This window comes from Ambystoma mexicanum, chromosome 6p (assembly GCF_040938575.1).
Source record: "Ambystoma mexicanum isolate Mex_15411 chromosome 6p, UKY_AmexF1_1, whole genome shotgun sequence".
Lineage (NCBI taxonomy): Eukaryota > Metazoa > Chordata > Amphibia > Caudata > Ambystomatidae > Ambystoma > Ambystoma mexicanum.
The window spans coordinates 458260042-458286298 of NC_090935.1; the positions used below are offsets into that span (position 1 = coordinate 458260042).

The 26257-nt window shown below is 43.2% G+C and overlaps 1 protein-coding gene across 2 annotated transcripts in view; it reads left to right on the forward strand.

Moving 5' to 3' along the window:
- The window catches only part of ITGA1 (integrin subunit alpha 1), a 1202180-nt gene that overhangs the window by 1098346 nt on the left and 77577 nt on the right, over positions 1-26257 (forward strand). The window contains exons 26-27 of one of the 2 annotated variants that reach the window (XM_069627257.1): positions 6309-6413; positions 24719-24826. In XM_069627257.1, the coding sequence (XP_069483358.1) occupies positions 6309-6413; positions 24719-24826 (213 nt within the window). The remainder of the gene's footprint in view (positions 1-6308; positions 6414-24718; positions 24827-26257) is intronic. The other variant, XM_069627258.1, reaches the window with a different exon arrangement.

Here is a 26257-nt window from a genome sequence, read left to right on the forward strand (position 1 = left end):
ACCTTGATAAATAAGCCCATGTAAGTATATTTGCTGTCTTATGGTGAATTCCCCTGCATAAAGTAAGAGGACCACCTTTATTGTTTATTTAAATACATTTTAATTTCAACCATAAAACTCTTTCTTTTCATTGGGCCTTATTATGAGTACGGCGGTAGGGGTTTAACGGCACCGGTAAGGATGCCGGTGCTATTAACCCCCTACCGATGCATTCCGAGGTCCCTTAGTGGGAGTCGCTAAGGGATCATGGAGCCAATAACGGGCCCTCTATTTGCGGGCCCGTTATTAGCTCCTTCCCCATTCCCATTCAGCCCAATGAGGGCTCAATGGGAATGGGGAATGGGTATCAGAATGGGGACGTACCGGCTCCTCCATGGTTGGAATGACCCGGTAACTCCCCATTCCGACTACCCAGACCCGGGCACGGGTTTGGAGGCAGCCATGGCGCTATTAGCACCATCGCTACCTCCAAAATCGTGGGAGGCCCATTGTCTCAGAATTGCGGGGGGCACTCTTATAGAAATGGCTGTTAGATTGGTGGTGCCTGCCTAGTAAAGACATTGAAATACAAATTAATTAATATTAAAATGTGCACAACCAATAGTATTTTATTTATGGGTTACGTGACTTTGTGAAACTGTAGCCACAGCACAGAGCCTTGCATATGGTTAAGGTTCCAGTTGCAGCAATATATTGTTAACTATTTAGACCCTGCTCCTTCACCCTGTAGCAAGACAATTCTCTGAAACATCATCCAGTATCATGGTCCCCATACGGCTGTTTCTTTCTTGTCAGCTGGGCTCCTCCATTGATGAGGTACTCTGGAGGGCTGGGGCATGAGTTCCCACGCTGACCTACATGGCTCAAATCCTAGAAGCAGGTAGATGGTAGGATATGTTTCTAGTCCCAGTGCTGGTTGCAATTGGTAGGTAGATGGGTCTGCGCATCAGTGTGGAATGCCAATAAGGTTCAGTGCACATTCAGAGATAATACAACCACACACCCTAGAACTGGCCTCTGCATACAATGGAGGGATTCTGTGCATACTGAGAGCCTCAGTCCTCTAGTTTAATGACACTCTGACAAGGCACACTTTTCCGTGACCACCCAAAACCCACAGAAAGTGTCCCTTCTCCTTGTGTGGGAAAGGTTTGAACTCTACCTGCTTGCAAGCTTCACTCCTTCTCCACTCTAGCCACTTCAGGCAATCCCACAGATGTCAGAGTAGGCACGGGTGGCAAATGTTAATTCATATTTCATAGAATTCTGATTTACGTGGGAGGCTTATTGAAGTCGCAGAGAAGGATTGTCATGTTGGCCTGGCCCTTTTGGGTGATCTTAATTGGGCTATTTTGTGAAAATCTCATCCCCATACATTTTAAGGATTTGGGAGGTTTGCTGGGAAAGTAAACAGTAGTTAATGTAAGAAAAAATAATTTTCTGTCACTGGTTAAGCTCTTCAGTGACTTCTACTTGATCATTTGGATATGATAGAGATGAAACGGTGCAATGAAAATGGCATGGTCCAGTACATAACAAATCATTGCAGGCAGTTTTCCTCATACAGAACTGGTGATGTCTGGTAACTAGAAAGCCGAAATGACAGACAGTCCATACACATATTTGATTGTTTTCTGTGTCCAGCATATGTATTTTAATTATCCCAAACCCTCTTGGAGTTGAGCTTGTATTGTTCAGAAAAAAAGACAAAATGCTAACTGAGTGATCTTTGGAGTTATAAAGTGGGCCCATTCTATTCTCCTGAAAAAAGATGTTATGTATCTCGTGTTCAACAAGTTAGCTGCTTTAAGGCAGGCAATGCAAGCAAAGCCATGGTTAGATGTAGGCAGCCACCTAGTGGATTGCGACTTTAACGGCCATGGCAAAACTTCCAAAGTTAGAATATTTTTATTGGGAGTGTTTGTGCATGTTTGTGTGCATGAATGTCCATCAGTGTTTGTGTGCTGCTGTCTGTAAGTGTGTGGGCTATACAATAAAGAAGGCATGGGAAAGGTTCAAGGTAACAGATCTGAAATTGAGACTTCTGGGGGGAATGAGAGTGGAGTTTATAAGATCAGGGGTTAATAGTTCTCAGGCAAAGGGGGTAGTGTCAGAGGGGCAAAACAGGGGAACATAAGAGTGGCATTATTGCTTGTCTGGGGCAATAAGAGTGACATAAAACACAGCTGGAACAATGTGGGAGACATGATTAATTTCTAAGGGCATTGGTGTAGTTCCAGGAGTTATGAATCTGTTCTGGGGCATAACTGGGGCTATAAAAGTAACACTGGGAAAGTCATGTGCCAATGAGTAGGTCTCTTGACAATAACAGTGACATGGGTCAAGAATTGTGACAATGAGGATGACAAAAGAGTATAGCTGGGAAAGTGGTAGCCCTGGAGCAGTGAGAGAGACATTGGGGATATGGCAGTGGGTACTAAAGACATTCTCAAGATAGATAAAAACATAGAGATGTATACAAATATTGTTTTACGGAGGAAAGTACAATATGACAGCGATGCATAAGTAATTAATTTGCATAACATAAGACAATATCACAGAGAAGTGATTTCTGTGGATGTACAAGAGCACAAATTCACAGATTGGCATGTGTAGTTTTTGGGTAGTGGAACAAAACCTCAATGTGAGGTAAACCTGTTTTTTTAGTGGAGGAGAGAAAAATCTAACATTGAGGCATAGAGGCGCACATAATGTTTGACTGTAGAAGAAATAAAATGTAGAGAGGCAAATGTGCATTTTGGGTGAAAGAGAACACAATCCCAATGCGTGTTTTTTCAAGCGGAGGAGACACTGAATCAAACAGCAGCACATGTGGTTTATTGACTAGGGAAATGAAAAATTGGGGAGTGAAATACTTGATTTTGTGGCAGAGCAGAAAACCACATAACAGAAATGCACACATGATTTGTGAGTGGAGGATAACAACATCACAGGGTGGCAACATGATGTTACTGGTGCAAGAGAACACAGCATCACAGGGTGGCAACATGATGTTACTGGTGCAAGAGAACACAGCATCACAGGGTGGCAACATGATGTTACTGGTGCAAGAGAGCACAGCATCACAGGGAGGCAACATGATGTTACTGGTGCAAGAGAACACAGCATCACAGGGAGGCAACATGATGTTACTGGTGCAAGAGAACACAGCATCACAGGGAGGCAACATGATGTTACTGGTGCAAGAGAACACAGCATCACAGGGAGGCAACATGATGCTACTGGTGCAAGAGAGCACAACATCACAGGGAGGCAACATGATGTTACTGGTGCAAGAGAACACAGCATCACAGGGAGGCAACATGATGTTACTGGTGCAAGAGAACACAGCATCACAGGGAGGCAACATGATGTTACTGGTGCAAGAGAACACAGCATCACAGGGAGGCAACATGATGCTACTGGTGCAAGAGAGCACAACATCACAGGGAGGCAACATGATGTTACTGGTGCAAGAGAGCACAGCATCACAGGGAGGCGCACATTATATTCTTCAGGCTCTCCCAGAGAGTGAATCCATCGCCATGATTTATTGGTGCTCTCCCTCATAGCTCAGTCACTCCAACATGAATGCACTTTTCCAACCCTCTTACCCAGCAATCTAATGTTGGGAAGGATGTTGAGGTAGCATGTCCCTGCTCCATGGAATTCCCATTTGTCATTTGCTCCAACTGCCCCAAATAACCGTCTTTAGACCATTTGTATAAATAAATATATATATATATATATGAGAAAACTCAGTTAGTTGGTCCTAGCGAGTTTGCTCATATGGCACCAGAGCTACATTTCTATGCCTATATTAGCTACCTTATTACCATCATCACAACTCAAGGGTGCTCTGGTGGCAGGGTCAGCAGCAGAAATGTGCAAGGTGTGCACTGTGCTCTCCCACAATTGAATGTGGTTGCACATGGACATGTGATGTACTACTCGTCAGCATTTTCCCTGTTTGACTACTGTGAACCCATCACCCCCGGGTAGACCGGCTTATGCACTAATATCTATTAACATGTGGGCACTGATATGGGTGGGGATATTGCCTCTCTGTTCCACAACCTTTCCAGGGACACCTGAGTTTGCCTTATACCTCTGCAACAGCAGGCAGATTTTGGGGCTTCTCATGGTCTGCATGCTGGGGAACCAAATCTGGATCATGACTGTCCAGCCAAAAGACTTCTGTCTCTGGGCCTTATTTTGAGTCTGGCGGTAAGCTTGCTGCCAGACTTGAAACAAATTACCGGCACCTGACTTCCCGGTAACACCGGGGTATTACAACCCCGGTTGCTGGGAAATCAGGCGCTGGTAATTTTGTAAGTCCCCATTCCCATGGAGTCTGAAAGTACTCCATGGGAATGGGGACCACAGAAGCACCGGCACCGATTGCAACGGTGACAGTGCTTCCATAAAATTCTGCGGGCGGGTGCCGTGCCACCCGCCAGGTCTGACCCTTTCGGGCGGGACGGCACCCGCCCACAGAGTCGTAGTGTGCCAGTCTGGAAACAACGGTGCCGGTAGGCTTACAGGAACCGTTGTTTACAGACCGCACATTCATAATGAGGCCTACTGTCTCCTTAGCTACCAGTCCCATCACACCCTACTCCTGGGTCCTCACTCCTCCTCCACTGCCTTTTCTGGAATCTTACCTGTTTTCTATCCACCACCTCGTAGCTTCCAAGGTTCATCTATCCACCAGCATCCCCTACAACCCGTTGAGGGTTCCTGTAGTAAATTCCATCACTTTCTGAAACAGTGAGTCTTTTTGGATAGTTTGACAACTTCCACATCCTCTGGCGCAGAGTCGTTGCTGTGGCATGGCCTCACTTTTGGTGCTGCTTCGTCCTCAACCTCTCAAGTATCAAGTATACAACACAGTATTTACTGAAATATAAACAGGGAAATAACATACAAAGGCAAATGATGAATTCTTGGACCCATAAACAATTTGTAAGGATTCCTTCGTCCCAATTGGGGTTATGTTACAATGGAATAAAACTTGTTTCCCTTTTTAGTAACACGGAAAGCATCATGGGAAACTGTTTTCTTTTCTTCGAAGGCCCAATAAAAAATAAAGAGTGTAGGGTAAGGAGAAAGTCATTTTTTGTTCTTAAGTGAAAGAAAGAGTGAGGGACGCCGTCCAAAAGTGCCTAACAAGCACACAAACAAGTAGAAACTAAAAGAAGGTTGAAAAAAGCCACACCTCAACGACACAAAACACAGCAAAATCCACCACCTCACAATACCAAATGTATGCTTACTCTGAAAACCACCCTCCTAAATGCTAGAAAAACGAAACAGAAGAAGTGAGCAAGGCTTTTTGTGGGGACTCAAAATTCCTTTGCCATATTTAAGGCTTCTCATTGGCTGATAAATCTCTATCTACAAAATCCATAACCCCTGATTGATTGTTCAATTTGCCTGGGATTTGGACACTACAAATGTATCCAAGGTTGTGTTTGACCTCCTGAAAAACAAGAGGGAATCTGACGGAATGGTTTAAACTCTAATAAAGAGTTGTACATGCTTAATCATAGCTTTAGCATGCTTAATCAACAACAAATAAATTCTACACATGATCCATACCTGCAAATCACAGAAAGCCTAGTTGTGCGCACATTCCAGATGGATCAAACTCCTCCAGCATCAGGTATCAAGCACAGAGTCCGCTGAATGTGATTAATTGTACAAGTTTATAATACACAATCATTGTGTAACTGTAGATAAGCACAACATGATTTTACTCTTTGGTTGGTCATCAAGGAGAGTATAAAACAAATGTTCTTAAATTAGTTGCAGTATGTTTAGCTTATTGTGAGGTACTGTATTTGTTTCCTATCAGGATTGCTGGAAAAGTGATTTTGTTAAATAAGTGAGAGTTGTCCGAATTTTCAGTGTCCCAACCAAATCTACCTGAAAAACGAGACTTTCTTCAGGGAAATTGGCAAAATGCTCGGTTTCACTCCTTGGGTGAAATTGGTACAGCTAGTAGACTTTGCCCAGAATTCACCAGTTTTTCCGTGTAGAAAAATTCAGCCCTTTGGCCCAGCTCTACATATGACATATGAGTTGTTTCTTTTTATGGACTATGAGCAATTGTACTGGGAGAGAGAGTACAATATCATTGTGTGATATTATTTCAACTCCAGAGAAATAGTATTGAAAATGGTGGGGCTGCTTTACAAAAGCGTTTTAAAATGGTGCAATCCCATTGGAAAATGCTGTGTGAATCAGGTCCTATGTACTTTAAGCCTTGATCTACAAACCTAATCGTAGTCTATTTCTTCCAACAGAACACCCGTTGCAAATTCAGTGAAGTCCTTGATCCACTTAAACTGAACTCTGGAGTAGCGCAACAATTGCCAAAAGTAAAAGAACATTTAAGGGAAGCTCTTCTGGTAAGATTTTGTAAATGGCATGTTGTAATTCACATGACATACTGTATATAGTGTGACGCGCTAGATTCATTCTGCTACTAAGCAATGTAATAATAGGGGGTATTATTTCTCATTTAAACTATATGGACCTAGGGAGGATGAATTGCTGGTTTGGCAGAACTGTGAGTCAAACCTGTGAATGTGGTTTGCAGAGGAATATCTGAGGACTCAACTGACTGAGCTATCCTACTCAATGTTCATGCTACTGTTAAATGGGCCTAATCTAATGTAAAGGGTGTTCTACAATGGCGCAATCCCATTGAAAAACACGTTTGTAAATCAGGCCCATTATATTTTGAAGAGTGGACAATTTTAACGCTCTCTTTTTAATTCCTTTTACATTTTTAAAGAATAACATATATTTTGAAATATTTTAGTGAATGTTAACGATTTTATCATTCAGTTTTAGTAACTGTATAGAGTAGGGTTCTGATGAAATGTAATTGTGCTCCTTGGCCATTGAGAGGTTGATAGCATTGCTGGCTGAGTACTTCTAAATACACTGGTTTCTCTGTCTCACCGCCTACTTGGGAGGTGCAGACAGGGCTTGGAATTCTTACACTTGTGATCAGACACCTATGTGACTTACATCCATGTGAAAAATTCCCTTTTAGTAAAGCACCAATGCTTCAATGTGGCCCTAAAATGATTAGGAATACAGTGCATCTGCAGAAGCTTCAACCCACCCTTAAAGTGTAAGGGCCTGATTCATGGAATTTGCAGCGCGGTGCAAAGTTACTTTGCACTGCCATCAAACACCCTGATTTACAGAGAGGTAAAACGTATATTTTTGCAGTGCAAAGTAAGTTTGCACTGCAAAATAACTCTTTTCACCGTGAATTAGGCCCATTTAGTGCGGCGCAAAGAGTGCTTTTGCAGTGCAAAGTGGCTTTGCACTGCCAAAGTGCATAGTCCTTGACTCATACCCTACTTGTCTCTGCGGAAATTGGAGATCTAACACTTCGGCGGGTCATGCTTTTCTTGCCTGATTCCTTTTATTGACTGCATACAGCATTGCAAGGTCCCCGAATCCGGGCACATCCGTTTCCTTCATCGTATTTGACAATGCATCTTGTTGAAACCATGGTTGCAGTTCTAATGATCTATTCCACCAATACTATTGCATTGCCTTTTGAAGATATGACTTCTCTGTTGTTGCCAGTTTTCTTTCCTCTTAAAGGGACCCGTGCTTGTTTCACCTAATACGTTTCTATGATAATGTCTTATCAGTTCTTTTACAGTAAAATAAATGACAGATTGCAATGGCGTGTGGGGGATTCCTTGGGGGATGGGTCTAAAAAGATAACAAAATAGATTAATTATATGTTGCACTCTGTTCCCTGGTTAAACAATGAAATGTATGGGGTTTCAAATATTTTTATTTACGTAGATATAGCTAAAAAAGCTGTTTACACAAGGTAAAAGATCTTCATGCAATTAAAAAAAATACAAAATACAAAAAGTCAACACCATCTACATAGTAATTAATTACAAAAATGCAATCTTAAAATACCACAATGTTAATTCATCCTACTAATGTTATCATGCAAATTCATTTAATCTGATTCAAGCAATCCATATCTAATATGCAAAAGGAGTTATTTCATATACAAAGGCTGTTCCTCTCTCCCTTATTCATTGGCTTGAAATGATTCCTCTCACACAGGTAGGTAGTGATTGATCATTTATTTGCATATGACAAGATTTAATGTACGCCCCACCACCTTGTCTGCAGCTCCTTCCAAATGACTGGACTCCTACCAACATTCTCATTCTATCCTTACACCTTCTACATTCCACCCATACATATACCACATCACCAGGCTGCTACACATCTCCCTTTTTCCATAAAGCAAAACTGTTGAATGCAGCACACAAATGCGAGAAAACGTATACAACAACTAACAGAAAATAACTTAAAAGTAAATGATTTCTAAGAAACTTCTGTTACAAATTCGATAGCTGTAATATATTACAAACAGGAAAATCGCTGTCACAAAATTCATACACATACAATTGGTAAGAAGAATGAGTGTAACAAAACCCATACACCTAAATTGGATATAAAGCACCTAGATATGAGGAGTAACGTTTCTACCCATCATTCAATATAGGGCCTCATCACGACCCTGGTAATACAGGCATGGCTGCCGCCGGAGTAATTTTGTAATTACCGGGGTCTTACAACCCCGGCGGACCCTGCAATTGCCCATTCCAGGGCGCCGGAAAAAATTCTTCCCCATTCCCATTCGAGCCCCATGCACCGGCATCATCGGTGGATGGTGCCGGTGCATCCAACTTGTGCTTGCGGCGACTGTGTGCCCACCAGGTCAGACCTGGCGGCACACATGCCCCCACGAGCACAACTTGTAGTCTGCTGGTCCGGGAAATACGGTACTGGCAAGCTTACCAGTACCGTAGTTCCCAGACCGGCAGACTCGTAATGAGGCTCATTGATTGTAACTCGATTGGTGTGGACATGTGGTTCTTGAATGCATGGGTGAATGGGCCCGGGCCACGACCTGGCATGAACTTTCCGGAAATATCCCTTTATTCTACTTAGACAGTAAAAAAACATATGTTGTTTACAAAAACAGAAGCTATAGTCGCCGTAAATACATTCACGTAACATGCCCAGGCTTGCATTATTATCTTTGTAACATTGATGTCTCTCTTCTGCCAGACCAAAACATATGGAAAGGTTTGAGCGCTCAGGATTGAAGATGGAAATGGTTGCACTAGAGAGAAAGACGTGTAAAAGAACAGCAGGAATAGAGAAAGAGGGAGCAGTGAAAGAAAGAGATGGCATGGAGGAGGTTGCTCTCCAGAAAGGGTAATTTAGAGGCAGAAGGCACATAGTGATGCAGACTGCTTCTAGTCAAGCAACTCTTCCCGGGATGAGTCAGCATCGGCACTCTTGGTAACGCTGTGACATGGGAGATACCCGTGCCGGTGCAGAATTCTGATACCTGCATGGTGTATCTCCACTCAAATGCAGGAACCCCACAACAACCTTCTTCTTTCCTGTGTATTATGTGAATTTCACGGATTTTTATTGATTTGTATTCTTCCTACAAAACTAGGCCCAATCCATGAAAAACAAGGGAAGTTTCAGTTTCTGCCAGAAATCGGTGCTTTTGCACAACTTAGTAAGATACATGTATTGGTGTAGCATACATTAGGGGAGGACAACTTGTCATCAGGCTATATAGTTTGTGCCCTAAGGTGGCCAAAATGTGTTTTGAATCACAGGTTGTGATTTAGCTCATCATTTTGGCATAAAGGGTACGTTAGTGACACTATAGATTTTGCATCATAGCATTTTAGTGTTACCCACAGTGGCGGCTGGCGACTTTGGAAGGTGCTGGGGCGTACATTTCTCCGGGTGAATTTGGAATGAGCGCAGCGCGTGAGACCAACCTACATCAAGGTGAGTGCGGGGGGGTTCTGTCCCTGCAAACATTTTTGAAAAATGGCTTCCAAAATGTGCAATTTACTATCCAAACCCACAGAAATATGACATAAAAAGCATTAGGTTTTACATACTAATGGTGGTGCATTATTCTTACATGTGCAAGTGTGATGGTGTATGTTATAGCAGCTTCTATTGAGAATAGCTGGTACTATGGTGTATGCATAAAGAAATGGTTCGAACTTGAAGGAGAGAGTTAACTGCTTGTAACATTGAAGCTGCACCAGAACAGTCTCATTAGAATGTGCAAAGAAGTTAGATGCCCCCACACAAGTAATTTGGACCTTGCACCAAAGTCTTTCAAGTTACCTCATCTCTGTACATTTACAGTAAGACATGATTAAAGCGTTTTCTGGCAAAACTCAGCAATCTAGCTTTGGCTCAATTACGGCCTTTCATGGTGCCTGAGTACACAATCCTAACATTTGGCTGACAGTGATGTTTAAGGACTCCCTGCTCAGCCAGCAGAAAGGCTATGCAAAATGCATACGCCCTCGCAGGCGATGCTTGCTAGAGAGAGCGACAAGCAATATTAACCGTGAAGAAAAGGAAAGCCGGAGATTAAACAAGCACTGTGCTGCCAAGCTAGGTGCTAAAGCATCTGCCTAACATCTGCGATAAATAGCATAATCATGTATGCAACTTCGACATTATGTTCAATGTTTCCCCATCCCAAAGGCCAGGCATGATGAGGATTGCCTGCAAGGGATGGTATTTTAACAGTGACAAATTGTGCAGGGAGTGGGACTCTGCTAACTTATGGCTATATGAGTATACGAGTGAACAGAACAGTTAGATCTAGAACTTCAGCTAAAACGTGGGAAAGATATAGCTTCATCAAAACGTCATATCTGAATTTAAAAAATGGAAGCAGTCTGCTGACACATTTCACATTATGTCACACCCCTGCACCTATTAATAAAGGTTCTATGAGTAGAATCTAAAAGCAGCCACCAAGTATCAGGCAGCACCCTGTGAACAGGAGCAACCAAGAATGTGGAGAGACTAAAATACAGTCGACTAATTTAATTATGAAAACAATGAATGCTGAACTCTGCTCTGAGAGCAGAGTTCATCATTTTCGCTCGGAGAAAGTGTTTTGTGATGTCTTAAGTTCATGTAATTGCTGGCAACCTCATTTCCACTCCACCTACTGCCCGCCATTTAGATGTAGACAGTTTCCCAGGAAAGGGTTTGACCATGTGTACACATTCTTCCAAAATATTGGGGGATGAAGCGATAAAGCTACAGTGCACGACGCAAAGGCCTTTGTCTCTAGCAATCTGCAGTCACTGTTAGGGATGGCAAATCTAGGTGTGCTTTTAAAATTGTTGCATTCTCCACTTTGTACTTTATTCGTGCTCTTGCCAAAACCCAATCTAGGTCTGCTTCCTCAAGTTTGTGCTGTATTAGTGATCTTGGCAAAAACAAATTTAGGTATGCTTTTTTAAACAGCTGCATCCTCCAATCAATCTGCACTGCATTAGTGCTCTTGGCCAACCCAAATTAATGTGTGCTTTTAAAATTGTTGCATCCTCCAATTTGTACTGTATTAGGGCTCTTGCAATACCAAATCTAGGTGTGCTTTTTAAAATGCTACATCCTCCAATGTGTGCTGTTTTAATGCTCTTGGCCAACCAAAACTAGATCTGATAATCTTTTCTTCAGCTGCTGCTTTCTCCAATTTGTGCTGCATTAGTGCTTTTGCCAAAACCAAATTTAGGCGTGCTTTTTTAAACTGCTGCATCCTCCAATTTGCACTGCATTAGTGCTCTTGGCCAACCCAAATCAATGTGTGCTTTTAAAATTGTTGAATCCACTTATTTGCACTGCATTAGTGCTCTTGGCCAACCCAAATCAGTGTGTGCTTTTAAAATTGTTGCATCCACCAATTTGTACTGTATTAGGGCTCTTGCCAAAACCAAATCTAAGTGTGCTTTTTAAAATGCTGCATCTTCCATTGTGTGCTGTTTTAGTGCTCTTGGCCAACCAAAACTAGATCTGATAATCTTTTCTTCAGCTGTTGATTCCTCCAATTTGTGCTGCATTAGTGCTTTTGCCAAAACCAAATTTAGGTCTGCTTTTTAAACTGCTGCATCCTCTGATTCGTGCTGTTTTAGTGCTCTTGGCCAACACAAATCAATGTGTGCTTTTAAAATTGTTGCATCCTCCAATGTGTGCTGTATTAATACCTTTTGAGGGAATTTGAATCTAGGGGTCTTACCTTGCACACCCCCTCCACACTGCCTGCATGGCTGATAGGCCAATTGGTGAGTTCCCATGCACTGTGCAGCTCATTTGCTTATCTCTCTCTTCCCTGTTTTTCCATGGCACTTTCCACGAAGCCCAGAAGAAAAAAGCAGAAAAAAAGCTCTCCTGAACTCTAACCCAGGCCTTCCCATTGCTGACCCTTATGTCAACACCACTTCCAGACAGACTTTCACTGATATCCTCTTCACTGTCCCTTCTCCTGACCTATGGACACCCCCATCTGGTCTCCACTCTTTTTCCGTTCTCCTCCTCACCGTTTAATGGTGGCACTAGGTGGGAAGTTCTACTTGCATACTTCTCATCCTCTAGGTGTATCAATGGCACTAACGTGGCCCAAGATTCTCAACCTGCAATTCTCCTTCTCCACTGGACCCTGCCTTCTCTCATGCCTCCCTTCTCCTGCCAACCCTTCTTGCCCTCCCTTGACTTGTCTTGGGAGGATAGCTCAGCGGCAACGTGCTCGCCTTGAAAGCAAAACGACACGGAGCACCACAAGTACGATCCCCGGGTCCGCGCTTAGAAACCTCTGGGTATTAAGCGCGTTACAAATAACCAATCATATCATATCATATCCACCACCACTGTTGATACCACACCACTGTACACCCCATCAGAAAACCTTCAAAGGTGGTAACCAGCTTGACTTTGCTACTCTTAATGCTCGTTCTGCTGTCAAACACTTCTCTGGCATCTGTCTCCTTATCAAAGTACTTGACTTGGAAATCCTTGCTCTTATCGAGACGTGGCTAAATGCCAGCTCTGTCACTGCTCTCAACACTCTTTTTCCTGAGTGCTACTAAATCCTCTCCAAGCCCAGACCCAACAGGACTGGAGTTGGAGTGGTCCTGATATTCCCTGAGTTGGTACCTGCTTCCATCATTCCTTCTCAATCCTACTCCTCTTTTGAATGCCTTGTCTGTAGGTGGGGGTCTCCCCACTTTCTCTCTCACCCTCGCCACTTTCTACAGACCCCCTGTCCCTATCTCCCTCTTCCTCTCTGAATGGGCCCATCTTGCCTCATCTCTTTCAAACTCTTCTTCCAACCGCCTCCTCCTTGGTGACTTCAACATCCACTTAGACTTTCCTGGATCCTCCTTTCAGTTCCGTGTCCCCTGTGACTCCCGCTATGCATCCTTCCATTCCAACTCCCTCTGCCACACTCTTGATGCTCTCATCTCTGGTGACATCCCTATCTCTAATCCGGTCACCAACCCTCTCTCCTGATCTGGCCCCTTTCTCCTTTCCTCCTGTCTTGGGCCCCTTGGCCATCTATCTGGGTCACCCCCTGCACTGCCAGCCTCCTTAGCCGTCAATCGACCAATGAAGTGAGTGTCAGTTTCTGCTTTTGCCTCCACTTTCATCCCCCTCCCATTCCCACTCTTGACTCTCCCTCTGACTCTGTCCTTGATATTCTGCATCTTGCCATCTCCAACATTCTCGATATCCTTGCACCTGCAATGAGGATCCATCTAAAACCTGCTACCAAGAACAACATCCATACTAGCATCTCTGAAATGCAAGTGCAGAGTTGCTGAATGGAAGTGGCAGGCCTTGGGCTCTTTCTCTGACAAACTGGCCCGCCGCCTGATCCAAAGGCAATATCATTTCTCTATCTGCTCCAAAAATCAGGCCTACGCCCAAGCCTGCATCACTAGATCCTCCAACAACATGGCCAAACTTTTCAAAATCTGCAAGGAACTTTCCAATCCACTTGCAGTCTCCACCTCTCTCCTTCCTTCCCAGGCCCTCTGAACTGCCTTGGCCTCCCACTTCACATCCAAATCTCAGTATATCCTGTCCTCACTCTCCTCCACCCCATCTCCTCTTCCACTCCTATTCCCCTGCCTCCCTTGGCCCCCTCCTCATACGACCCCCACTTGCCTCCTTCCATCCCATAACACTGGACGAGGTCTCTAAAATGGTCGCCTCTATTACGACCTACTGCAAACAGGTGCTCCCTGCTTCTCTAAAATTGTTAAGGACAACATCTACTCACTCACCCTGGCCCTTGAAGACTTCTGCAACCACTCGTTCACCTCTGGGTCTTTCCCTCTATCCCTCAAGCACTCCCTTGTGCACCCTCTCTTAAAGAAGCCATCTGCTGACACCTCTTGCCCGGGCAACTATTGTCCTATCTCTATGACCCCCCTTCCTGGGTAAACTCTTGGAAAAGTTGGTCCTCCCCCAACTGATCCTCCACACTGATCTTGTTGGCAGTCTTCATGGTCACCAATCTGGATTCCGAGCATCCAGAAGTACGGAAACTGCTCTCCTGTACACCTGTGAAATCATGCTTGCAAATCTCAACTCCATCCTCATAAAGCAACTTTGTGACACACTTGGCATCACTGGCCGGGCACTGGAGTGGCTGACCTATTTCCTCACTAAATGCCCTTACCAGCTGCAATTGAGCCCTTTTTCGTCCTCCACCACCCTCCGTACCTGTGGTGTCCCCCAGTGCTCTATCTTATTGCACTGGCAAATCAATATCTATCTTGCCACTCTTGCTCATCTGATCTCCTCCTATCCTCATTTCAAGTGTTCTGCTGATGACACACAGCTTTCCTTCAAGCGTCCCTCTACTTCCACCTCTTCCTCCTCTCTCATCCCGACTGTCTGTCCACCATCCCTGTCTCAATGCCAGTAAGACAGAGTTACTCCTCATAGGGACACATGTGCCCTTTTTTCCTCCTACCCTTTGCCCACCCTCTTTGGGATCTCTACCCCCACCATCCTGTGAGGCCAACAACCTCAGGGTCATCTTCAACCCTGCTCACTTCCAGCTCCACATCTTCAGAGGCATTCTTCCTTTTCTCACCTGCCCCTAGAAGCTCAATGTCTCCAGAGCTCTAGTGTTTTCAGGCTGGACTACTGCAACAGCCTCTTTCTCAATCTTCCTCTCTCCTCTCTTCAACCCCTGCAGATAATCCAGAATAAGGCTGCAAGATTTATCCTTGGCCTCAGGTCCAGGGACAGTATCTCTCCAGCCCTAAAATCTCTCCACTGGCTCCAGATCGCTGCATAGATCAAATTCAAGACCCTCTGCATCATCCAATAGGCATTCTGGGGCCTGGTGCCACGCCATCTTAAACTTTCCCTCCCTAAATACTCCCGTGCTAGAGCCCTACGCTCCTCTAATTCCAACATTCTGACTGTCAAAACTTTTCTGTAAGTAGAGAGTCAGGCCGATCTCTCTCCTTGACTGGTGCCTCTCTTTGGGACAGACTCCCAGGCCCTCTCAGACTTGAGCCAGATCCCCTTAAATTCAGAAAACTGCTAAAACCTCTGCTCTTTTCTACCTCTTTCCCTCTTCCTTGCTAACCACCCCACTCCCGCTGTGACCGGTGGGCTGATTCACATGAATTCCACAGGATCTCAGGTCCTTCCTCCCAGTCATTACCAGCACTCCCCCCCCACACACACACACACACACACACTGTATTGCCCTGTGGGCATCTGCCTGGTGGCTCCACAACCACCCTTGAGAGCTGCCTTCACCAGCACTTAGCCTGAGGTGCTCCTCCTGGCTCCCTTTAGCACCTTCCTGAGGTGCTCCTCCTGGCTCCCTTTGTCCACTCCTCTGTCCATCCTCCCCTGAACTTCTCATCAATGCACTTGCACAGCTGAATGCCACAAGGCCAAGTAGGACCACAACTGTATATATATATTATTGTTGTGTTTGTTTCTTGACACTGTTATTTTTCCCCTGGTCCCTTCCCATTTATCTGTGTGGCACTTTGAAACACAATTCTGTTATATAAAGCGCCTTAAAAATGACCAGTAAATAAATAAGTAGGCATGGCTGGGATCTGTAGGGCCCCATGGCAGTGATTCTGGTTGTGAGAAAGAATGTGATCTAGTGTAACTTTTTTTTTCTTCAAATCTCTAACATTTTTACACAAAGAAAACATATGCCAATCTATGAACTTTACAAATGTACACTATAGTTACATTTTTCCTTTAGCAAAAACAAAACCTAGACAACACCACAAGTAATAACATCACTAAATCACAAATTGATCATATGTCCTCAACATCAGTTTGTGGGTATTAAAATAACTAAAATAAAACATTGTTATGAGGAAGAATAAATGCCATCTATTGTTAATACATCTCTCTTTCCAGAGAGGATTTTCTCTCCTTGACACTATATTCCTTTATATGCATACAAATTCTGGAATGGTGGCCTCCAGAAAATTTACAATCACGACCTTTACAGCCAGTCTTGGGCTTCAAAGTAATTTTCATAGTGTGGTTTCGTCCATCTCGGAAAAGAGTATCAAAACATTTTGAAATAGTTTCATGCACATAGAATTTAGACAGGGACATACAACAACCAAATGTGTTGTTTATCTAGACAGTATCCGCAGAAATTTTCATTTGGGGCAACTCATATTCTCCTCTGTAATACTTCACGGGTGTGCCATAAGTTGAATCTAAATTTCATATATTGGCATCGTATGTGAGGCGAAGGGTATATATTTAAGTATTCCCCCAAGACTCTATATCTTTTTGACCCAAAAACTGTGCTGTGAAAGTCCTTGTATGTCTGTATGTCTGACAAGCTGCTAAATTCCTAATCCAATCACATTCAAAGATTTTCTTTTTTGCTAAATCTGGGTTGGAGACCAAAATCTCGATGCTTACCGCAGCCTCAGCCATTTTATTATATAATAATGTGCACCACTTATTGGGAAGTCCAATTGCATTTGAGAGAAAGTACTGTGCTACTATACCCAGTGCGTTCGATACACTAAGACCCAACAGACACTTCTGCAATAGGGCACACATTTTCCACAATACCTGTTAATACAGAGATAGTGCACCCAACTCAAAATATATCATAGGGAGTGGTGTGCAATTAGGTAGTTGTAACACTTGTCTTCAATATTTGGCCTCTATTCTGTCCCAATATAATCGATTTTGCGGACTTCCGGCTTCAACTCCATATAATAATATTGGGATTGCCTTCATACAATAAAAGGATAGTGTATGCTTGAATGAGAATTTAACAAATCTAGCAGCAAGAATCCTAGTCTGAGAGGTCAAGGTTTGTAATTTGTTAAATTGTTCCCAAGTCTCAATCTTGATGTAATGGAATTAGTAAAGATGAAACCTAAATATGTGTATTGTTCCACCACTGCAAGAACCTTACCCTCAATTGTCCAAGCATAGCTCTTTTTCTTACGTTTAAGAGAGTTGTGACAAACTAATACTTGTGATTTGGTTGGGTTTATTTGCAAATGATTGACTATAGTGTACTGGTTTAGCCTATGTAACATTTGTTGAAGGCCACATGGTGTTTGAGACAGCAGTACTAAATCATCTGCGTAAAGGAGGTAGCTAACTTTATCGCTGCCCAATTTTGGAGGATCACAGCAGATGGTGGTAAAGATGTCTCCCATATCAAAGATGAAGAAATAAATAAACGTGAGGCCAACGGACAACCCTGTTTCAATCCTCTCATAGTCGCAATGGCTGTGGGTAATATACCTTCAAACGTTAGGCGTACCTGCATCGTGGTATTTGAATGTAATAACATCAACAGAGTTAGTAAGGAATTAGGACAGTTATGCCTTTTGCGTTTCTCATAAAGCAGATCCCGATCTATGGAATCAAACGCTGCCCGAAAGTCGATAAACGCCAGATAAAGTGGCTGTCCTCTAGCTGCATAGTGTGTTTTAATCACATTATATTTGGTATTGTACCCAAACCGGAGACAAAACCAGATTGATAACTATCTCTTACTTGAGCCTGAATGGTCCATGCATTGAAGTTCTTCAATAGGACTCTACAAAAAAAAATTCCTGGATCAAGAAGGGAGATCGGACGATAGCTGTTAGGCGCTTGCCGATTACCCTTCTTGAATATCGGAACAGTGATGGAATGTGTCCATGTTTTTGGAATGGCTTGAGCTGCATTAATTGCTGTGAAAATAGAATGTAATATCGATGCCCACAACTCTGGCTGCAGTTTTAGGGTGTAGTTTGAAAGACTATCCGGTCCAGCTGCTTTGGAATTGGATGCTGTTTTAATTAATGACAGTATGTCCTCATGACCAAACTCCAGGTTAAATCGGCCATTCAAGTCAAAGGCATCAAATGAGGTAACACCTTGTGGAACTGAGTATAGGTCAGTAAAAGTATTGTACCCAAGTTTGTTCAGATACCGCATTAGATTGAGCCACAATTTGTGAGGACCCCGTGGCACAGTTAATAATAGACCACATTTTTCCGGTATTCTTAGTTGCTAGTGTACTCAACATAACTGCGCCATTGTGATGATACATCTTTGCACGATTACTTTTTACCCAGTTAGTGTACTTCAACTTGATTTTCCTTACAAGTAGGGCTCTGATGTCCGGAAGATGCCTAGAAGCTTGCCTCAGTTTGGCGCCCTTTTCGGTTTTCCTTGATTTCATATCCAAATCAAAAGTATGCAGATGTTTGGTTTGTGGTCGTGTGTTCAATCTTGGTTTCTTGGTGAGTTGCATTGTGTTGCTATACTGCATACCCATATTATTCACGTCGGTGGGGTTTTGTTGAATTGATTTGACTAAGTATTGATTAAATTGATATAAGTTATCCTCCGACCATCAGAGTCTATTGTGCCCCAAGTTCACAATTAGAGCACCTTGAGGTTGACCAGTGTGATCAATTTTTCTAAAGTCCTTCTGCCACCATGTCATTGCTAAAATGTTATGATCACTTTGTTTAGCATCAACAATCTCAAAACTCTTAATCATGGCGAGCAAGGAAACACTCACAAAGATATCGTCAATGACCGATTCCATTTGACCATTATGCCATGTTGCGGGGTGTGTCTTCTTTAAACATTCCATTAAGCATATGTAAGTCACGAGATTTGGTTAACATATGGCATCTATATGTTCTACCTCCACCTGATGAGTTTTTCTTACTAAGAGATTGATGTTTAAATCTCCAGCAAGTATCAGGTGAGTTACTGACTTATCTAGGGCAACCAAATCAAGTAACATTATGACATCGTCAAAGAATACATTATCACCTATAGCAGCAGTATTCCAGTATACATTAAGGACAGCATACTGTGTTCCATCAGCCCTGACTTTTACCAGAAGCATGTGTTTATTTGGGCAGGCCCGTAATTCCAATGTCACTCCCTTTCGAATTTTAATGGCTGTAAGAAGACCAGAAGATGGTCGACCAGAGGAGGGTCTGTAGGCAGGATTAAACTGAATATCAAAGCCATTCAAAACTGGAGGATCTATGAGCCAGGTCTCTTGTAAAAGAATTAAGTCGTACGTTCCAAGCTGATTTGGGTGATTATTCAGAAGGTGAGTATACCCTCTGGTGTTCCAGCTCAGCAAAGCAAGGAGATTTGTTCCTGAGTATGGTCAAGATCTAGTTACAGTTGTTCCTGTGAGCATTTACAGTGACATGTATTAATTTTTACAATTTCCCCCTTTTCTCCTCGCTTCAATAGTCCCCCTGTTTGTGTCACTGGAGGAACGTGGTGATTGGTAGAGGCTGGGCTTATAGTGTCATTTTCTGCTATGAGTTCAAATCCTAGGCTAAACAAATGGGCTTTTGTTGCCCAAATTAGATTTTGCACCACCTGTGAGTTCAAACACAATCTCACAGTATTGAGATTCTCATCACTCATAAACTCCACATACTCAATATCAGCTGAGTTAATATCCTCCAGCTGCACTATTTCAGAAAATATGGTCACGACAGATCTTCTATTAAGGTAGTATTGCTTACAGGGTGCTGTTCTGCATGCCAAAATTAATGAATATGGTGCCAGTCTTTTTTCCCCTGTGACTTTGTCATGGGGAGTAAGGAGGTCTGATTATTACTGTGGTTATCTCTCAGTGATTCATTTTTTGTTTTCGCCTGAATTTGTTTTAAGGCGATCTCTACTAAGCCCATCATCTCTGACGACACATCAATTCCCTGTGGATGTAGGGCTTGTGTTGGTAAATTCTGATTCCAACTTTCCTTTGAGTCTAAATCAACTCCTGGTAACGTGGCAATAGATGTCACAGGCGGTTGTGCTATGGGCAAGTTCAATTGTGTGCCACCCCCTCTAACATGCGGGGGGGTCCATACAATTTGAGATGTTTTGATCTGACTCAAACCTTACCTCCTTCTCCCCCACTCTACTAGGTACAGTGAATCATGTTGTAGATTCATTACCTAGCCTTGATAGAATTGACAAGCAGTGATCAGACATGTATGCATCAACTGCCGTTCTGATTTCATGTCTGAATGCCTGAATGGCTTCTTCATTTCTCAATTGTGTCAGGTTAGCCATGGATCTATTAGAAGACTCCAATGGCACCCCCCTGTTTGGTTTCTGTTGGAGTGAAGCACTATGAAGGTTCACTTCCGTCATCAATCATTCAGAGGTGCATAGTCTGCAGTTTGAGATAAAGTATTAGACTGGATAGATTTGACATGCATTTGTTGTTTATATGTTTCCTTAAAGCTTGTGATGCCACAATCATACTTTTGTTGGGAAGTGTGAGTGCCTTAAAAAATTGCTTAGAGCTTGAATTTGGGACAATTTTGGGAGCACTCTGGTTTTTGGGTAACTTACCATTGGGTATATTTTTCTTTGTTTTCCCATTCGCGGGGGCAAAGATGGTATAAACCTTTTTTTTGTTGATGTAGTTATGGGAGCCACCATATTGACTTCAGGAACACTCTCAGGTCACTAACAGGCAATGAGTTCCCCTTTGTAGTGGTCTCAACAATAATCCCGTCAATAAGCTGAATAGCAAAATCCAGTTTTTGTGTTATTGTAGAGGTTTGGGCAGCTACTCACAGCATCAATGTCGTTTTATGTTTAGGTATACTTGGCATGTGTAATTCAGCGCTAATTGCCATTCCAGTGGTATTTTGCCAATTATACATGTGTTCCAACATGACAGCTTGCGTCGTTAATTTAGTGTCAAGTGTCTCAAATAATTTCCCTAATGTTTGTATGGCAAAATTCATGGCTTGCAAAGTGGCTTCCAACATCCACTCATTTTGCGAACCTGATTGAACCATACCCTTTTTAGTTAGGGAAGATGTAGGTCTTCTTGGAGTGGGTCGCATAAAGGAGACATTTATAGGGGAGCTTGTATAATTGGGTTCCGGTGTTTCAAACAGAACTGGTGACGCCGACAAATTATCAGGTAATGTGTGCCCAGAGAACCCAAAACCCTCATCCTCAAGGTCAATTACCTTTGCATCCTGTAAGCTTTTCCCCTCCAAATGCTTTGTATTATTTAATTTTGCAGTAGGAGGAAGCACTTTTAACATAACGCTATCGCTTACAGACGGAATGTCAGATAGCAATTTGACATCATTAAATACATTAGAGTCACTCATATCATTCACCACTGAAGTGGAAGAAGCTGGCAATTTACACCTCTAAGCCTCATCTAGAGGGTCACGTTTTGTGTCCATATGCGCCTTTGCAGCCACTGTAATTGCAATTGCAGTCTTGGGAATGTTCACCATTAACTTGGCAGATTCCATTGGTGCCGAAAGTTTAGTGGTTGCACAAGACCTTTCCGTGATGTCCTTACAGAAAGCGCGAATGTCCGTGTCCCTCAATACTTTGTCACTGGAATGCAAGGTTTTATTGTTAGTACACGTGACTAGTGTGGAAGACAGAGGAGCGGTTACAGGCGAGCGCCCATTCGGCGTTGACTTTCCTCCCCCTCTAGTTGAATGGCGACTTATACTGGGCTGCAATAAATTATGTTTTGACGATTGTAATTGCATCACAAAATTCAATCACGAAACGCCAGCACCCGAAGCACCTCTGCGCCGCACCGCCGCAACCCAGCGGCAAAGAGGCCTGGTGCACACGCGCTGGTGCATGCGGACAGCTGATTTTATCCTCTTCCTGCCAAAAGGGGCGGGGCCACTGCAAATAAAGCCGTATAACAGCTATTTGGGCACTAAAATGAGAAAAAGAAAAATGCTATAATCAATTATAGTTATTAGAAGGTCGAAGCAAACGTCTTCAGTGTTGTAGCGATGATATATACCAGTAATTACAACAAAGTCAAACATGGCTTCCAAGACGTCCAGAGCAGCGTGGGAGGCTAAGAGGTACTTCCGGTACTTCGACTGGTGCGCAGGTAACACTGCTTTGTTTATTGCAATGTCTTCTAGTCTACATTGCATAATTTGATGACTTTTGAGGTCAAGCACTGCTAAGATGTCCATTAGGATAGGAGCACTATCAGAGTTGTGATCTGCCTAGTTTTTTTTTTTATCATGTCCATTATTGAGCAGATGGCCTGAACCTGTACCTCTCATTGTAGTACGCTGTTTGTTTCTTTGTCGCCCGAGAGGTTTCTGCAGGAGTGTTTCAGATAGGACTGTAGCTTGCCAGGTCATTTGGGTCAGCTGTAGGTTTTTGAGAAATGGCCTGACAATAGCTAACTTGAAAGTGATTGGGACACACTGAGTAGTGATCCAGCAATTGAGGAAGGATAAGAAGATCAGTGTCAGCTCTTGCTTTTTCACAATCGTTTTGTAAAAATTGGGTGCGTGGATCATCAGGGACCAAAAAAGTTTTTAAAAAAGAGTTATACGGATACAAAGTATCCTAACCTCACTTCACTTTAGGGTGATGTGTGTAGTTATAAAAATACAAGAAATCCGTAAAGAGCGACATATGCCCTCATTACGGGTCCGGCGGCCGGGAATTCAGGCACCAGTAATTTCGCTAATCCCCATTCCCATAGCGTCCCATTGGTCTCTATGGGAGTGGGGACACGGAAGCCCCGGCATCATTGTTAACGGTGCCTGTGCTTCCGTGACAGCTTTGCCTGCCGTGACCGATGTGCCCGGCAGGGTCAGACCTGTCGGGCACAGCGGCTCTGGCAGGAAAACCCATAGTTTGCTGGTCTGGAAAGAAGAGTGCCAGTGAGTTTACCCGCACCCTTATTTCCGGACTGGCAAACTTGTAATGAAGCCCATAGTCTCTTAGCACAGATAGACGTATGGACTGATCAGTCTCCACATAAAAAAGAGCACAAAGCAAGACAAGTAAAGCAGATGACTTGAATTCCAAAACATTGGGTCAGGAGTCAAAACAGAGCAAAACGAAAGGTTGTCCCATAGAGGATAATGGGAGCAAAGCAGCAAAAAGAAACGTTTTCCTAACAGAAATGAATGGTTAAAGTCATAGCCTCAATAAAAAGAACACATGTGCATCGTGGGTCCCAGTGGCAAGCTCTCTGCCTGGTGTGGAACAGGCATTAGTAGAGAACACGAGGTCTCTAATTATTTCCCCCTCTGCCAAGTCCCTGGACTCGTCCTTATCTTTCCAGACTAACATCAAGCAGATGTACCGGGCCTGGCATTTTCATCTTTATTCTTATCTCCCATTACATTGATCCCGGCAGCTGATTTACGCACCTTTGTGTAGGCGCTTGTGTTCTCCAGGATGGATTCAGGAAAGGTTGTTGTCATCGGGCTTCCTGTCTCCACTCTCGATCCCCCAATAGCCATGTTGCATGCAGCTGCCAGATTGTGACGTGCTCTTAGATGTTTGAACAGGTGCCCCTCGGCTGGGGCACGCCCAGGGGTAACCCCTCAAGCAGCAGTGCCTGCAGCCCAAGGTCAGTACATCTCGTCTAGCATCCTATCCGCTAGAGAAGCGCCCGCTTTCTGGGGGTTCCCTTGGACTTAGCCGGGATGTTTTCTATCTGGAATTTCCCAAGTGCAGGAACTCTATAAAGAGGAGCAGAGCCTTACATTCAGTTCTGTGTTTGCTGGGAATGGAGCCCCACATGGGTTGCCTTCTTCGTCCAACTACCTGCATTTCATAAACAACTGAAGGCCTGACTATGGATTTCAACATGTAGTGACACCTTATCCAGGGGATTTAGCCTTTGTCTGCTTTCCCTTCAAGCAGTGGTTGAAGTGGGTGGGAGCGGTTGGGAGCGGTGCTCCTCTACTTTTGAAAATTAAGTTTTACTGTTCCTATACTTTTATTTTAAAAAGCACAACTGTTCAGAATGGTTTCGTTTTAAAATACAAGTGTTGGAAGAAGTTGAAACTTGTACTTTCAGTGCATTATACTTAACATTCCCTTAAACAGCAGGTACATTTGTCTGGGGGTTAGTATTGTGAATGGGAGGAGTGTAGCAATGGGGTTTGTGGGGGGCTGGGGTAGGTAGACCAGTAAGGAACATAGTTCCACTACTTCTTTTCGTACACTTCGACCACTGCCTTCTAGAAATGTATAGTGTTATATTTCCTTTGCTGATTATTTTTTGGTGAATGGTTTTTCATATTATAAAGCCCTGTGATTCACCCCAATGTCTTGTTTTCTCCCATATCAAAATGAAAAAAAGCATAACCACTTGTATTGCATTTAACAATGTTTGTGTTGGCTCCTACTGTCTGGTAACGTTGAAGGGTAGAGATGCATGTTTCATCCGATTGCTATGATGAATAGACGACTCCACCTCGCTTTCAAATGACTTTTACCTGATGATTATTCATGTTCCCACTTATGTAAACAGGACTGCAGGGCCGACTATAAGTGTGCTTCCTTTTCCTGTTCCGTGGATCCAGCAAATGTCACCCAGGTGAATGTGTCATTAAGAGTTTGGACCCCAACGTTTATACGAGTAAGTTATCCTAAAAGTCATGTTATGGCTCATTTGTTGAAATAACTTCTGAAATGTATTTTGACATATGTGAATAGTTGTGTTCATTCTATATTCATTAGTCAACTTTACAAGCAATTCATATAATCATACCCATATGGCTATAACATTCGGAGCAAGAAAACATGTTTCCTAAATAGGAAGTAGCAGGGCCATGTATCTAACTTGAGAGGATGTGTTCGTTACACTGAGTCATGGTAGGTTTCTTAAAGCTAACGTTTTTCTAATCCACCTACAGCTCACACTGACATTATATTTTGCATTGCGTTCTAAAACAGTCTAAGCATCTAAACCTTGTAAGTTAACGTCATGCCATGACTATAGGAAAATGCTAACCTGCATTATGAGGTGTCAACCGGAATTATAAAACACAACAACAAACCCGGCATATCTTCTTTCTTTTATCATCAGCAACATATCCTGCAATAAGAGCCGAGCAGCGAGAACTGCTATCATCTGGTCTGCCATCTCTCGCATGTCCTGCAGGATGCTGGCATTATAGCCAGTCATTACAGCCAGGATAGGCAGGCATTGTAGATATTGCTGTGCCCCTTAACTAGGTAATAGAGGCATTGATTAAGCTTTAAACTAATCATTTCTATTGAAGCGATATTTGGGAAAATAAAGACTCCAGCTGATTAGAGACAGGTGGATGTGACCCACTCCAAATAGGAGAAGGCAGAGGGTGGCAATAGACTGCAGGTCACTCAGCCTGACATTAGCAGTTTGCAAATTGAAGCAATACCATAGTGAGGGCTGCTAATCCCACATCTGCATGGTTTCAGTTGGCCCAAATCATGCAAGAAAAGCCTAAATTAGCCTAAATTAGCTATTTAATTTCAGAGGTAAAGAGATTGATAAAGGCAGACCGGTGATGCATGTGCTTTGATTTTGAGTTTTCAGCCGTTCCATTCAAAATACCTACCAAAATATCTTTGGGCATAAAGAAACTGTCTCGCTGATCAAATTAGTTAATTCTCTAGAAAAAGGGGTCACCATAGGTTTGCCAAAGGGAATGGGTCTCAGACAGTTGTGATTTGAAACAGAAATTATTTTGACGAGAGGGTGCACAACGGAGTGCTTAAGGAGTGAGGGAAAGGAACCAGTGGAAAAGGAGTGATTGCAGAAATCAGCCAAGGCTGGAGCAAGAGAGACAATGTTGTACTTGCTAGATCTTGATGAGCAGGGGAGCACCTGTTTGGATGAGTCTTTCATAGAGCGGACTTGTCTAGAAACCTCATCAGGTGTTATGGGAGCAAAAGAGGAGAATAGGAGGGGAGGTGAGAGGAGAGCCAAGGGAGGCCAGAAAGCAGGTGAGGAGAAGGGTGTGGAGTAGAGGAGAGTGAGGAGAGGATATCCTGAGTTTTAGAAATGAAGTGAGAGGCCAGAGAT